We start from the raw sequence: 13,576 nt of genomic DNA, 5'->3' as shown, positions 1-13,576 counted from the left end.
TCTATGTCTCTGATATATAATGAAAGGGATTAGAAACCACATACAGCACATACCTGGAATAATGGAGGAGGTTCTGTTTTTATCCCTGTTTTGTGCCTTTAATGCCGCAGAGTAGTCACATTGGAGAATGTTCGGTTCACTTAGCAACTGAAAAAAACAGTAAAAAACTATTTTATAAACTTAAAAAAAAAAATGTTATTATAAACACATGTCTACTCTTATTGCACAATTACAGCAGTAACAGTGGAAAATCATCCATCCTCGACTCATTTTTGCACCAAATTACAGATCCATTATTAGTTAAATTAATTTCTAGATCTCATGCAAACAGAGGTTCCTTTATTCATTTTTTTTTTGTCATGAAATATGTTTTTTAAACTGATTTAGTCTCATGCTCTTAAAGCTGGTCAAGTAATGTACATTGTTTGTTGCTGGAGGTTACAGTGTGCAAGGCTTTTTTTTTAAAGGTTTCTTTTCTTTGCAAGTACATTCTGCTAATAAATAAGAAGGAATGTGCTTCTGTTTCCCATTCATCCTGTAAGAATGGCTTCTTATTATGTACAGCATGTCATTTTGTCAGATTTCTCTGTCAGTAATAAAATATTGCAGAATGTAGTAAAATGTCCAATACTGAATTCATGATTAGGCCTTTTTACTAAGCTCAAGGTGAATGCTACGCCAAAGCAGCAAAATGATATTAGAACATCTATAAATTACCCTCGGGACTAATATTGAAAATAAAATAAAGGAATGTGAGAAAAACTATTGAGTCAAACCTTGTTCATTAAAAAGCACATGACTTACCTTGAACTGCATTTCTAGTCTCGTTTTTCCAGATGGGCCCGTTGTTAGGAGAGCATTAACATATGCATGAATGTGACTCTCTGCTACTTCTGTTTCTCTGCTCAGAATGGCCTCAACCAGAGCATCGTGAATGAAGATGTACTGCTCCTGGGTGGGTAATAATAAATGTAAGATCACTCTTTGAATAACACTAAGTATTCACATGCCCAATGACTTTGCAAAGAATGTGCCTAGCTTGAGAGGACAGAAAATCCAAGAAACAATAAATGTTGAATGTGTTGTATTGTGTTCATAATGTTAGCTGACAACAGCTTCTCTAACAGGATATGCCCAACATACTTATTGCTAGTTCAGATTTAGTTTCAATAATATGTGCATTATATTTTACGTTGGAAAAGTAAAAAAAAAAAAGTGGCTGCAATAATCTTGTCAATTTATTCAGTTAAAATTTTGTTATTCTTTATACACGCAGCGCCGACAGTATGGAGATTTATGTAGAGGCGCACTGCCTCTACATAAGTCCTGTGCGCACCAGTGTGTACGCTGAGAACACCTACGCTCCTGATCAATTTCCTGATGAATTAAGCGGACCCAGAGTCAGCGCCCCTCCATTCCGCCCGTTCACATAACGTCAAAAATAGAGAAAAGGTCGGCCGATTTTGATATTTTAAAAAAGTCTGTTTTTGCCGCGATTTAACTGACTGCAATGGCAATGCACTGAAGTCAATGGAAAGACGGACGTCCAATGCACGCAATGCATTGAATAACGGATGTTTTTACCGTGGACATCAAAATAATGAACCTGATCATTATTTTCGGACGTCTTTTTATTAGTTGTTCACATGCAGATTTTCTTTTTCCAGTGTTCTTTCTTCGTTTTTACTACTAAACTCAATGGAATTTTGAATTAAGCCACACCCAAAGGGCAATTAGTATTTCCAAACTAGAATAATGTCCCAACAGCCGTCAGAGGCCAGGCTGCTAAATGACGTCTGTTATTTTAGACTCAAAATGAAAGATATCATTTTAAACGGGGTTCAAAAAAACGTTGTGTGAACATAGCCTAATACTGTTATTAAATAATGGCCATTATTTGCCATTAAATGACGTCGTCCAATAACAACAACCGTCTTTTTGATGGTGTGTGAACATAGCCTTGCATAAATAAATATTAGACAGACCAATCGGTAATAGTTATGACACAGTTGGATAGATGGATTTTCAGATGATAGATATTTGGACAGACAGTTTTGAAATATTAGCAAAATACATTGTTACCTCTGTTTGCACTAAATAATTTCTTTGACTCCGAATATGTTTCAAGAATCCAAAAATATTTACAGTGCCTTCCTGTTTAATTTGCTGAAGCATGCTATCCAGGACAATATATGTTCCAGTTCTACCAACACCTGCACTGGAATGGAGAACAGATAAAACGGATAAATTAGATGAATCCTAGCTGTAAAGACTTCTTTACATCTACAAGCATTGGGTTAAAGATGTGACACTCAGACTGAGACCTGCTACTACAAAACTGAGAAACTATCAGCAGAATGATCCTGGTGCATTCATAATGAATGCCCATTTATGCCTTTTTTCATTGGCACATTTTTGATCTGTAGTTATTTGTTAGGGTGGCTCCACACACAGCTTTTGTGTGGCATTTTTCTGGCCTCCAACAAAACACCAGAAAAGCTGCCAAAGATTGTTTGTTTTTCCTAGTGTTTTTTTTTTACTTTAGGTGTGACTGGTTTATTCATTTATTTTTTTTTTGCGTTTGGTGTTTTTGAGACAAACAGTAGGATTCCAAAGAATAAAATGGGAGAGAAAAGCTGCATTTTGAAGGGCAAAAAAAATCGCCCGGAAAAAAAAAATCACCAAACCCTCAGCATGCTGCATTTTAGAAAAAATGCCTCAGCCAAAAAAAATGCCAGAGAGGAGAGAAAAACGATACAGAAAAAAAAAATCACATAAAAGCAAGCTTGAAGGGATTCTGTGAGGACTTTTATGCTACCTAAACCACGTGCCATTAAGGCGGATCCTGGCAGCTTCTCCCCACTCCACCAGCCCTTGTTGATAGATCTCTCTTCGGGTGGGTACATAAATAAAGTAATCAATCAAGGCTGGTGTGGTAGGGAGAAGCCACAGAACACAAGACACTGCCATGGCATAGATCTTCCCCACCCCCTCCTTTTTGGTCAAGTGAGTCTTCTCTGCAACCAACAAGTAAAAAAGACAAAGAAAAGATGCTAAACTACTCCGAGTAGCATTTTCACTTAAGGCTACATTCCCAGACAATAAAATAATACCAAACTACGGCCATAATTTTAAAAGTGAATTGTGTGGAAAAAAAAAAAGTGTGAACAGGTGAAAGAACAAACAAAAAAATCACAGGTCATTCATAATGAGTATGTTTATTCATTTTACTCCTGTACTCACTAACGGCATACAGCATATTTTTGTCGTATTTTATTTTGTGTAAGCACAGACAAAGAATAGGGAATTGTCCTCATGATCTAGTCATGGTACATTGAGGCTATGTTCCCACAACCCACAGGCGTTTGAGTACAAATAACTGCAATTATGGCAATAAAAGATATTGTGGGAACATAGCCTTAATTCCCTATTTCTAATGATTTACAAAAGGCATATTATTGTCATAGTAGGTGTCATGAACGCATTCATTGTTTGGCACAGGCTGCAAGAATTGTTAGAGATAACCATTATGACAACCCCTAATTCAGATTTGCTCACTGTAATCTATGCTACCTCAAATCAACAAAGACACAGAGAACTGTCTATTATCTGCTAATGTACTAAACCAATGTCATATGTACACTATCTACATTTATGCATACCGATATTGTGTATTAGTGTGTGTATGAAATGAAAGCATAGTCAATGTATTTGTGTTGAGAGCCCTTCAGGAGGCAAAATAATGACTACCTACATAGAAAACAAAAGCTGTCACATAAGCTTTTGTTCTAATATGAATTAAGAGAAAAGATCCACCATTATTAACGAGGGAACCTGAAAACGTTGACTGTCACGTTGACTGTTAATGCATTATTATGGAAGAAGTGGAATGAACGGAGGAATATGTGCTTGCTTTTTCTTAATACATACATAACAATCAAGGAATATCTGACCTTTGCATTTTAATTGCAGAGTTTCAGTGAATGGTTCATGGCTACCCACAGTTTACATGTGAATGTGCATGGGGAATTTTTATATAAATTATGGCTAAGGAAGTGAAAGTACAATACTGATAACATATCCAGACTGTTAGGATTAAGTTGTTTTAATAAAAAAAAAATTCCAGTCAGCAGAAGTATTTTGGAATATATTAGTGTTGAACAAATAATTGAGAATGCATGTACTGACAAACAGATATTGATAAAATAGCAAGGCTCCAAAGAAGGGCTACAAAAATGGTAGAAGATATTAAACATAAAGCATATCAGGAAAAACTTGACCTGTATGTTATGTCCGTGCCTGTTCTGACCTTGGCGCAGTCCTTGGCTCATGGTTTATGGCCAAGACTGAGTTCTTAGCCATGATTTTGTATTTGAATTCTATGTTTCATTTGCACCAGTCTTAAAGGGGTTGTTCACCGAAAACATTTTTTTTTTCAAATCAACTGGTCACAGAAAGTTCCACAGATTAGTAATTTACTTCTATTAAAAATCTCAGCTTATCAGATGCTGCATGTCCTGCAGGAAGTGGTGTATTCTCTTCAGTCTGACATAGTGCACTCTGCTGCCTCCTCTGTCCATGCACAGAGCAGGAGCAAATCCCCAAAGAAAACCTCCCCTGCTTTCCAGATTGGAACGAATACACCACTTTCTACAGGACATGCAATGGCTGAGAAGTACTGGAAAACTTGAGATTTTTTTTTTACAGAAGAAAATTACAAATCTCTGGCACTTTCTGGCACCAGTTGATTTGAAAGAAAAAAATATTATTATAGTAAAATTGTTCAGTGTACAGTATTAGTACTCACAGCACTTACTGACAGCAACTCCCTGTATGCCTCATAAAGTTAAAATCTTACTTCCCTCCTCCAGGTTGTGCTGCCCTGCTCTATGGTGAGTCTATAAGATGGCCGACATGGAGGACACTGGCATGACATAGTTAGTGCTGGATAGTGATGAGTGAGAATACGCAGATGCTGCCTTAATTTTAATTATATTTTATTTTGTATATTTTGTTCAAAGGAATGAAAGAGCCAAACAAATAGGACATTTTAATTCTGAATGATCATTCATTAAGAGTTGAAATTCCCTATATTAACAAGGCACTCTTTTTTCTCAAGTAGTGGACACCTGGTAAAATGCTTAAGTATCCCACTGGTTTAGCATTAAAGCATTGAAAAAATGCTTGACTCGAGCAACAAGGACTCAAATATTTTACTACTCAACTGTAGTGCTAGAGAAAATGCACTAGATGCAACAGGCTGCACTGTACTGGGGCATGATTCCCAGCACAGCGCTATAGCTGGCATGTGGAGGTTGGTTATCAATGTATTGGATCTGCAACTTAATGAACAAAAAGAAAACATATGGAGCTAGATCAAACTTTATGGGTGGTAAGAGATAAGAGGGAAGCCTTGATTTACCTTTCAGGTACATCATTGACTCTCTGGAGAAGGCAGAGGTTTACATGATTAAATGACAAATTATCTTTAAAGTTTTCCTACAAAATGATATGTCTATCTGCACAGCTCTTCTTGCTTTGTAACATGATTTCCACAGATTGGACTGTATTTTCAATGTGACAGGTACTATACTTACCTTACCAATACCTTGGTCCTGCCATGGCAATGCTTCCCTTGTCCTCCACTAATTTCTGTGACCTGAAATCTAGTGATGACATGTCGTGACAACAAATGAGCACTGAAGCTAATCACAGGCTGCAGTAGTACTTGTCTTGATGCATTATCACTATAGGCCAGCTATACAGAAAAAGGAGAGGGACTGGGAAGCATTACCACAGTAGCCTAAGAGTAAGTGAGTTTGGTATTTTTTATTATCCGCTTATTGTTTTCCACAGTGAAATCCCCTAAAAGGCCTGCACCAAGTTCTACATGATTTTTGTTGGAATTTCTTCATACATTTTCTTCAGAAATTTTAACCTGAGTGAACATAACCTGTAATTCTACCTATCTTCTACCTTGTAATTAGGGTCACATATAATAGTAAGTTTTTCGCATCTATTCACCCAGCAGTGGTGCTGTTTGGTTGCTGTGGTGCTATGTCTGTACTCAAAGATTGTCTTGTACATTTTTAAAGTTTTCTCTTTTCTTCTCAGCAATATTACCTCTAAAACCATGTCACGTCTTTTTTTCTCTCTATTTGCATTGCTTTTTGCTGATAGGGCTACATAAGAAAAGAAAAGACCTTATTTACAACTATCAGAAAAGAATACAAATCGACCCTGGGTATGTAAATTTGTGAGGTAACTGTCACCTTTATACAAACTTGTACCATAAGCAGATAGCTTTGTATGCTTATATGATGTTTGTTCATATGCTTTGCATTATTTTAACCTAGAAGAATTACAATGTTCCCAAGGAAATGTATTTTAATCAACAAAACTATTCGCATCACCACAAGTTACCTGCAATGCACTACGACTGGTCCATTCGCTGTACTCTTTGCTGTGGAGGCCTTTCTTACAAATGTCAGAACAGGAAGAGAATATTCAGGAACACCCATATCTGGCCATTGTGTATAATGGTACTGAGTTATCACCCGCTCATTCAATCTTCCTTTTTGGGAACCCTGTAGGGGTAAAAAAAATTATAATAAATTCCTGGCATGATTCTATTTATTTCTACTTACTATCTAACACAACTGTTTTATTTTGTCTCTATTTTTTAACTTTTGTAAAAAGTAAAGTTTGTTTTGTAAAGGTAAAAGTTTGGGTGTTTTCGAATGCATGTAGACAACATGGGGTAGAGAATTTGCAGCTGCACTGACTGACTAAAATACTATACCACTATTACCACTTCGGAGCATATGCAGGCCGCTGCCAACCTCAAAATGCTAACTTATGCCCAATGGTGTGAAAATTGAAATCAGAAAATCACTAAAGAACATCTCTATCACACCCTAAGGCTAAAATATAACCTTTATTAGGAATCCTTAGACAAGATGTATCCGTGTGTGTGTGTGGGGGGGGGGGGGGGGGGGTATATAGGCAGGCATTGGAAGGGTACATGTGCTCTCTCCTCACAGCTATGCAAGATGTAAGTGCAAGGGAAAAAAACTAAAAAAAATGTGTGACAAAATTATTTACAACCACCCTATATACAACTATCTATGTACAATCTACTTTTTAGCCTAGTTCTTCAGTGCTGTTCTTTTTAAAATACTAATGCATTCTATTGCCTAAAAGACAATATACTGTGTAGCCTTTTCATTGTGATATGATAGGCGATAAAGTATCTTAAACCATGTTTTGGGAACTCTTGAGATCTGCTCTAAAGAGGACAAAGGCTATGTTCACACACATTAAAAAGAAACAAACATAAAATGTGGCGTATTCCTAATCTAATAATGTGCGCTATAGGAAAACAGCTGTCTGTGCACAATGTGTGCAGACACTGACTAGAAATGAACGAACCTCAAGCATGCACAGGTTCATCTGAACGCTCTGCATTTGATTACCAGTAGCTGCAGAAGTTGGATGCAGCCCTAGGGAGTCCTGGAAAACATAGATACAACGGCCTTAGGGGTGCATTCAGGTTCTTCAGCCACTGGTAATCAAATGCAGAGCGTTCGGACGAACCAAAGCACGCTTGGGTTGCAGCCTATAAAAGTCTGTATGTTTTAAACCAATCATTTTGAATGAATATATTTAATAAAGCATACATATTTAGCAATGTGCTGTTATATAAAGGTATTTTCAGTTCAGCATTTTCAAATAATAATAATATTTATTTATTTATTTATTTATATAGCATCAACATATTCTGCAGCACTTTCCAATTGTGTGGGTACATAAACAGAAAAAGACATTACAATATTAGGCTATGTTTACACTACGTATAGAGACCGGCCGTTCTATGACCTGGCCGGGTCACGGAACGGCCGGTCTCTGCACGGATCATCCCGTGATCTGTGGCTCTTTCAGCCGCAGGGTTCTGATGCGGGCGCATCAGCGCGCGCCCGCATCAGAAATCCCCCCTGCACACAATGAAGCAAGCGTCCGGAGCCGCTCGCTTCATTATGTGAACTGACAGGGTTTCCTATGGCCACAATTCACTGAATTGCGGCCGCAGAAAACTGACATGTCAGTTATTTGCGGCCCTGTGCAGGATCCTGGCTGGAGCGTATACTATGTGTATACGCTCCGGACGGGATCCCATAGAATAACAGGCATTGTTCACCCGTACAACAACGGCCGTACTTTTACGTAGTGTGAACATAGCCTTACACCCAAATGGTCCAACATGAGGAATGAGGGCTCTTCTCATAAGAGCTTACAATCTATGGAAACAAGGCTCAGACAAACTATAGAAAGTGCTTTATTTATATATATATATATATATATATATATATATATATATATATATTTATCACTCCAGTCGTCATTTATATATAGTACAGAACACAGAGGTGGGTGAACCAGTCACCTACCGATCTCTGTAAGGCCATGTAATACCACCCTAATGGACCTTTTAGATGTGCAGATCGGCAAGATCGGCGGCTCGATTGCTGTGCCTTTACACAAGAAATGGAGCAGATGGGCTGCATGAATGATCCTTGTATCGCTTGCTCATGCAACCTTGCAAACTGACAGCACAGATATGTATATATCTGTGCTGTAGTTTTCTAGATCACTAGCAGTCTACACTTACCACGCTGCTTGTAATCTGCCATCCGTCTCTCCAGTCCTCATTACGACTGTATCTTTAGGCCGCCTCCTCCTCCTGAATGACTGACAGCCTGAGGAGACAGGGCCGGAAAATACAGCCGGCGCGAGCACTGAAGAGACAGATGCTGGATGACAAGCAGAGTGGCTGGTATGTATCCACTGCTGCTTGTGATCTGGAAACTGACAGCACAGATATGTATATTTCTGTGCTGTCAGTTTATTTTTATCTTTCTCGGCTGCACAAACCCCTGGTTACACAGGATGATGTGCTGCTGATAAAGATATAGTTTTGGGCAAATTCAAAACATGTGATCTGACGACAATCGAGTGTTTGCCCGGTCATTGGCTGATCATTGCCCCTTTTACACAGGCTAATTATTGGCTGCGGGGGCATCTCTGGGCTACGCTCCTGGATGTTAAAATATTGGAGATGCACAGAGTATATGTGGCAGGTTCAGAAGCAGCGCTCGCTTCAAACAAGGTGGATGCCGCTGACTGTTAGCAGCTGACACTCACCGTAAGTCAAATATAACTGCCTTAATGTCACACACATTAGCAAACTGCAGCCTTAAATTGGTTGCCTGCACTCTCAGGGCTCCAATAAGCACCTCTGCATCTCACTCATGCAGTGTAGGTTACTTACAATGGCAGCCAAAAATATGAGTTAGGCTGGGTTCACACTACATTTTTGCAATCCGTTTAACGAATCCGTTTTTTTTTTACGGACAGAAAAATGAGGTCGACCACGTTTTGTGTCCATACAAAAAAAAAAACTGATCCATTTTGATCCGTTTTTTTTATAATGTAAGTCAATAGAAAAATGAATGCACACGGTTGCATCCGTTTTTGCAATCCATTTTTTATCCGGATTGCAAAAACGTACTGTGAACCTAGCCTTATGGCTCTTCAAAGGCGAAGAGGAAAAAAATATATTATTAGTTAGGAATGTTATTTAACTGAATACTCCCACAAAACTTATATATTATATAATACTAAGAAACTAAATTCCAAACCTTTACCTATGGCACATTAATGTGTTAAAAGCTATAGGAGTCCACTTCTATTACTATGGATATTATGATTTGTTTTCTCTGATTCTAAGGGATTGACAATAAATGACACCCTATATTAGTGCTTAAAGAGCTTATTTAACAATATTTTTTATTTAAACCCTTAAGCAGGTTAAAAGTATCTAATGTTCTGATATCTTTCTATAGCGCACAGGATGCTGAGGATGTAGGTAAGGTTTTTTAACCCTTATCCTCATTGCCATTTTGACAATATTAAGAGTTTAATCCATATGCAAATATGTCCCTTCTAAACAATATCTGCAGAGCGACAGCCCCGCCCCAGTGCACCAAAACGCCTAACTGACATAAAGAATAAACTACTAATTGCACGGAAAATGCGCAGAGGCTGAAGGTAAGAAAATTTCCTTTTCCTCAGCACTCCATGCGCTATAGGGATCCATTAACAGTTGTGATGGGTCAGTAAAAATCCACAATGCATAATAAAAAATAATGTAAAGTCACAAAACTAAAATTGTAGTTCTACTACAAACCTTCTTGATCTTGGTGTTCCGCAGTGTAAATGTTCTCACAGTATAATATGCCAGTACGCAAGTGCTTTTATGGGTAACCAAATATGTACCATATTCTTCACTGCTGTCGGTTGGCCAATACTGGTCACACTTTCTCTACAAATCACCAAACAAATAACATTACTAGAAGTTCATCCAGAACAAAATTTTAAACATTTTTAGTTTTTACTTCAAATATGTATAGAAAATCAGATCTCTTGTCCTACATCTTTAAAGGGGTTATCCAGCGCTACAAAAACATGGCCACTTTCTTCCAGAGACAGCACCTCTCTTGTCTCCAGCTTGGGTGGGGTTTTGCTGCTCAGCTCCATTGCAGTGAATAGAGCTTAATTGCAAACCGCACCTGAACTGGAGACAAGAGTCGTGTTGTCTCTGAAAGAAAGTGCCCATGTTTTTGCAGCACTGGATAACCCCTTTAATGTGATGTTAGTATATAAACCTTTATGGGTGAAGCTTATGTCAAAAGTGCCTTCTCATTCCTTGACCAGGGAATATTGGGATTCTACAGCCTAAATGACAATAAAAACATAGTTAACTGTGCTGGACTCCTACACTCCTAAGGATGGGGACCTGATTCTCCCTACTAAATGAAGTGGTACTTCTTTAATTCTCCATGGGAGACGTCTGAGATAGCTGAGCGTTGTACATAGCTATCGCCAGTGGCTCCCAGAGAGAATGAATGGAGCTGTGGTGTGCATGCATGGCCACCACTCTGTTCTCAGGGAGACTATTCTCAAGATAGGGGGTTTCCCATCAGTCAGACCCTTTGATCAGTTAGTTATGTCCTATGCTGGGAGCAGGACATAAATAAGTTGTCCCACTAAATCAAGTTAAGTTAACCCAAAGTGGCACACTCAAGCATATGGTAAAAAACATGGAAAACTAAGAATAGAAGTTTAGTGAGCCCAATCTATTGGACTCTTTGATCAGCTTTGAATCCATACATTCTAAAAATTCTATTAAAATTCCGTTTGACATGTTAGTATACTTACTCTTCCCTTCTCAACCAGGTTAGTAATCATGACTATAACTTCTACACTGTGTTCCCATATCATTCTCCAGAAATCTTCTGCAGTTGATTTAAGTGGTCCTTGGGCAGCAATGTAGGCTTTTGGTTTCTTGTAACCCTTAGGAGAAATAACTTGTAGGTTAGCATCAATTGCATCATTACATGTCTGTATCTGGGAATTTGAGTAGAATTTATTTTATTTAAAGATATGTTTACAAAGTAATTTAATTTTTTACTTAGATTAAGGCTAGGTATTTATGACACCTAAGTCTTTGGAACTCATCCACAGAACAGGGCAATCCAAAGAAAGTGAAATAAAGTGATTTTATTCAACCATCAAACAATAATATGTTTTTTCTTCTGGATTGGAATGCTTTTGTATATTGCTTGTTGGGTGAATAAAATCAGTTTGTGCTGCTTTACTTTTACTTCTGTGGATGAGTTGTGGACCTTTAATCAGGTGTACCCAGTCCTTGAACTACATGTCCCAGCACTGAGCTGTTTTGTTATTTATTGGAAGGATGTGAAGCCCTTTTCTAATTCTATATGTTAGCTTTAAAATTATGTCTAAAAGAAAGACATATACTTTTACGCAACACATTACGATTCAAAAAGTTTTTCTGGTTGATATAAATATTAATGTAGGCATTTGCTCCCTGGCCGCATGCTGGTAGGTATACTTACCTGTAATGATCGCACCATCCCAGTGCTCCAATGTCGTTCGGATCCCACTGGCATCTATGTCACATTTCTTCTGACTCCTCTTCTTTCTCCAGGGCTTTTGAAGACAGTGTCTTCAAAGTATCTCTATGGCTCTCTTAGGGAAGCACTGAAGACACCAACTTCTGACCTTTTTAGAGGCGTCCCAGCCAGAGATGAGGTCAAGTGGGCGCCAGCAGGATTTGAATGGCGTCAGAGCACTATAATGGTGCTGTGCTATGGGAAACCGATCACCACAGCTGAGTAAACATGCTGGCCTGCAGCCGGGGGGCAAATTAAAAAAGAAACCTGGGTGCTTCTTTAAACCAACACTTGGCATAGTGTATGGTGATTTTAGTTTGTGTGTGCAGCTGCTCATTCATGGAAACCCATTTGATGAAGGTTGGGACACACAGTTCCTGAGCTGATGTCACTTCTATGGAGAATTAGGAAGCCTGCAGTGAGTAGAGATGATCGAACATCGGAAAATCTTGTGATGCATAAAAATCACCTCTGTTGCATCACTCACTGCTAGAGATGACCGAACATTGGAAAATCTTAGGTTCTATCGAACACGAAACTTGTCGAACCTTCCGCATTTGATTCCTGATGCCTTCCCGGTCCATGAAGGAGGAGGAGACAGCCCGGGAACCGCCTGGAATTCCAGGATTCAGCCTAGGCAATAAGCTGAATCCTAGAATTCCAGGCGGTACCTGGGCTGTCTCCTGCTTCCCCACGGACCAGGAAGGCATCAGGAATTAAATGTGGAAGGTTTGACAACTTTTGAGTTTGATAGAACCTAAGATTTTCCAATGTTCAGTCATCTCTAGCAGTGAGTGATGCAACAGAGGTGATTTTTATGCTTCACAAGATTTAACACTCAACTGCTCTGCTCTGAGTTTGCATGGTCTACCACTTTGTGGTTAGACTGTTGTTGTTCCTAGATGCTTCCACTTTAATATATATATTTATTATATATATATATATATATATATATATATATATCTTAAATATATATATATATTTTTTTTTTTTTTAACTGAGTAGGGCAGATCTAGCACATCAGAAATGCCACAGACTTACTAGTAGCAAAAAGCAAAAGTGGCATTGTGCACAACCTTGAAAGCATGCAACATAAAACGTTACTGAGCTCTCAGCACGACACCTACTATTATCCATGTCTATTTTAATAATCTGGATGAAAGTGTGCTTGATATTATGCAACCAGTGGCATAGCTACCATAGAGCCAGACCCTGCGACTGCTCTGGGGTCCGTGTGGCCCGGGCAGCACCTGATGAAGCACGGTCTGCCTCTATGGTTGTTACGGCTCATGGCACACACTGGCATTGGACCTCCAGCCACAAGAGCCCCCTCCTTTCCCTGGATGCAGATACTTACAGTACCCGGTGGCTGGCGTAGTCCTGTGCCGTTCCATTCTCCCAGATCCCCAGCATGTCGGGTCCTGTGAGCATGTGCATCAGGAGAGGTGGTAGGTTGGAGGTCCATACAGGATTCAAGGGGCCCCCATAAGTTTCTTGCTATGTGGCCCCATGAATCCTAGCTATGCCCCTGTATGCAACTT

General features: G+C 38.9%; 1 protein-coding gene across 1 annotated transcript in view; it reads right to left on the bottom strand.

The window, feature by feature from the left end:
* PTPRZ1 (protein tyrosine phosphatase receptor type Z1) overlaps positions 1-13,576 on the bottom strand; it is a 184,606-nt gene that overhangs the window by 16,543 nt on the left and 154,487 nt on the right. The window contains exons 19-24 of the mRNA XM_069976577.1: positions 11,278-11,412; positions 10,247-10,381; positions 6,424-6,587; positions 2,083-2,218; positions 805-951; positions 54-147 (exon numbers count right to left, since the gene is read on the bottom strand). Coding sequence (XP_069832678.1) covers positions 54-147; positions 805-951; positions 2,083-2,218; positions 6,424-6,587; positions 10,247-10,381; positions 11,278-11,412 — 811 coding nt within the window. The remainder of the gene's footprint in view (positions 1-53; positions 148-804; positions 952-2,082; positions 2,219-6,423; positions 6,588-10,246; positions 10,382-11,277; positions 11,413-13,576) is intronic.

This window comes from Dendropsophus ebraccatus, chromosome 1 (genome assembly GCF_027789765.1).
Source record: "Dendropsophus ebraccatus isolate aDenEbr1 chromosome 1, aDenEbr1.pat, whole genome shotgun sequence".
NCBI classification, from domain to species: Eukaryota; Metazoa; Chordata; class Amphibia; order Anura; family Hylidae; genus Dendropsophus; species Dendropsophus ebraccatus.
The sequence above is the reverse complement of the archived record's forward strand: the minus strand, read 5'-3'. Positions and strand labels throughout refer to the sequence as shown.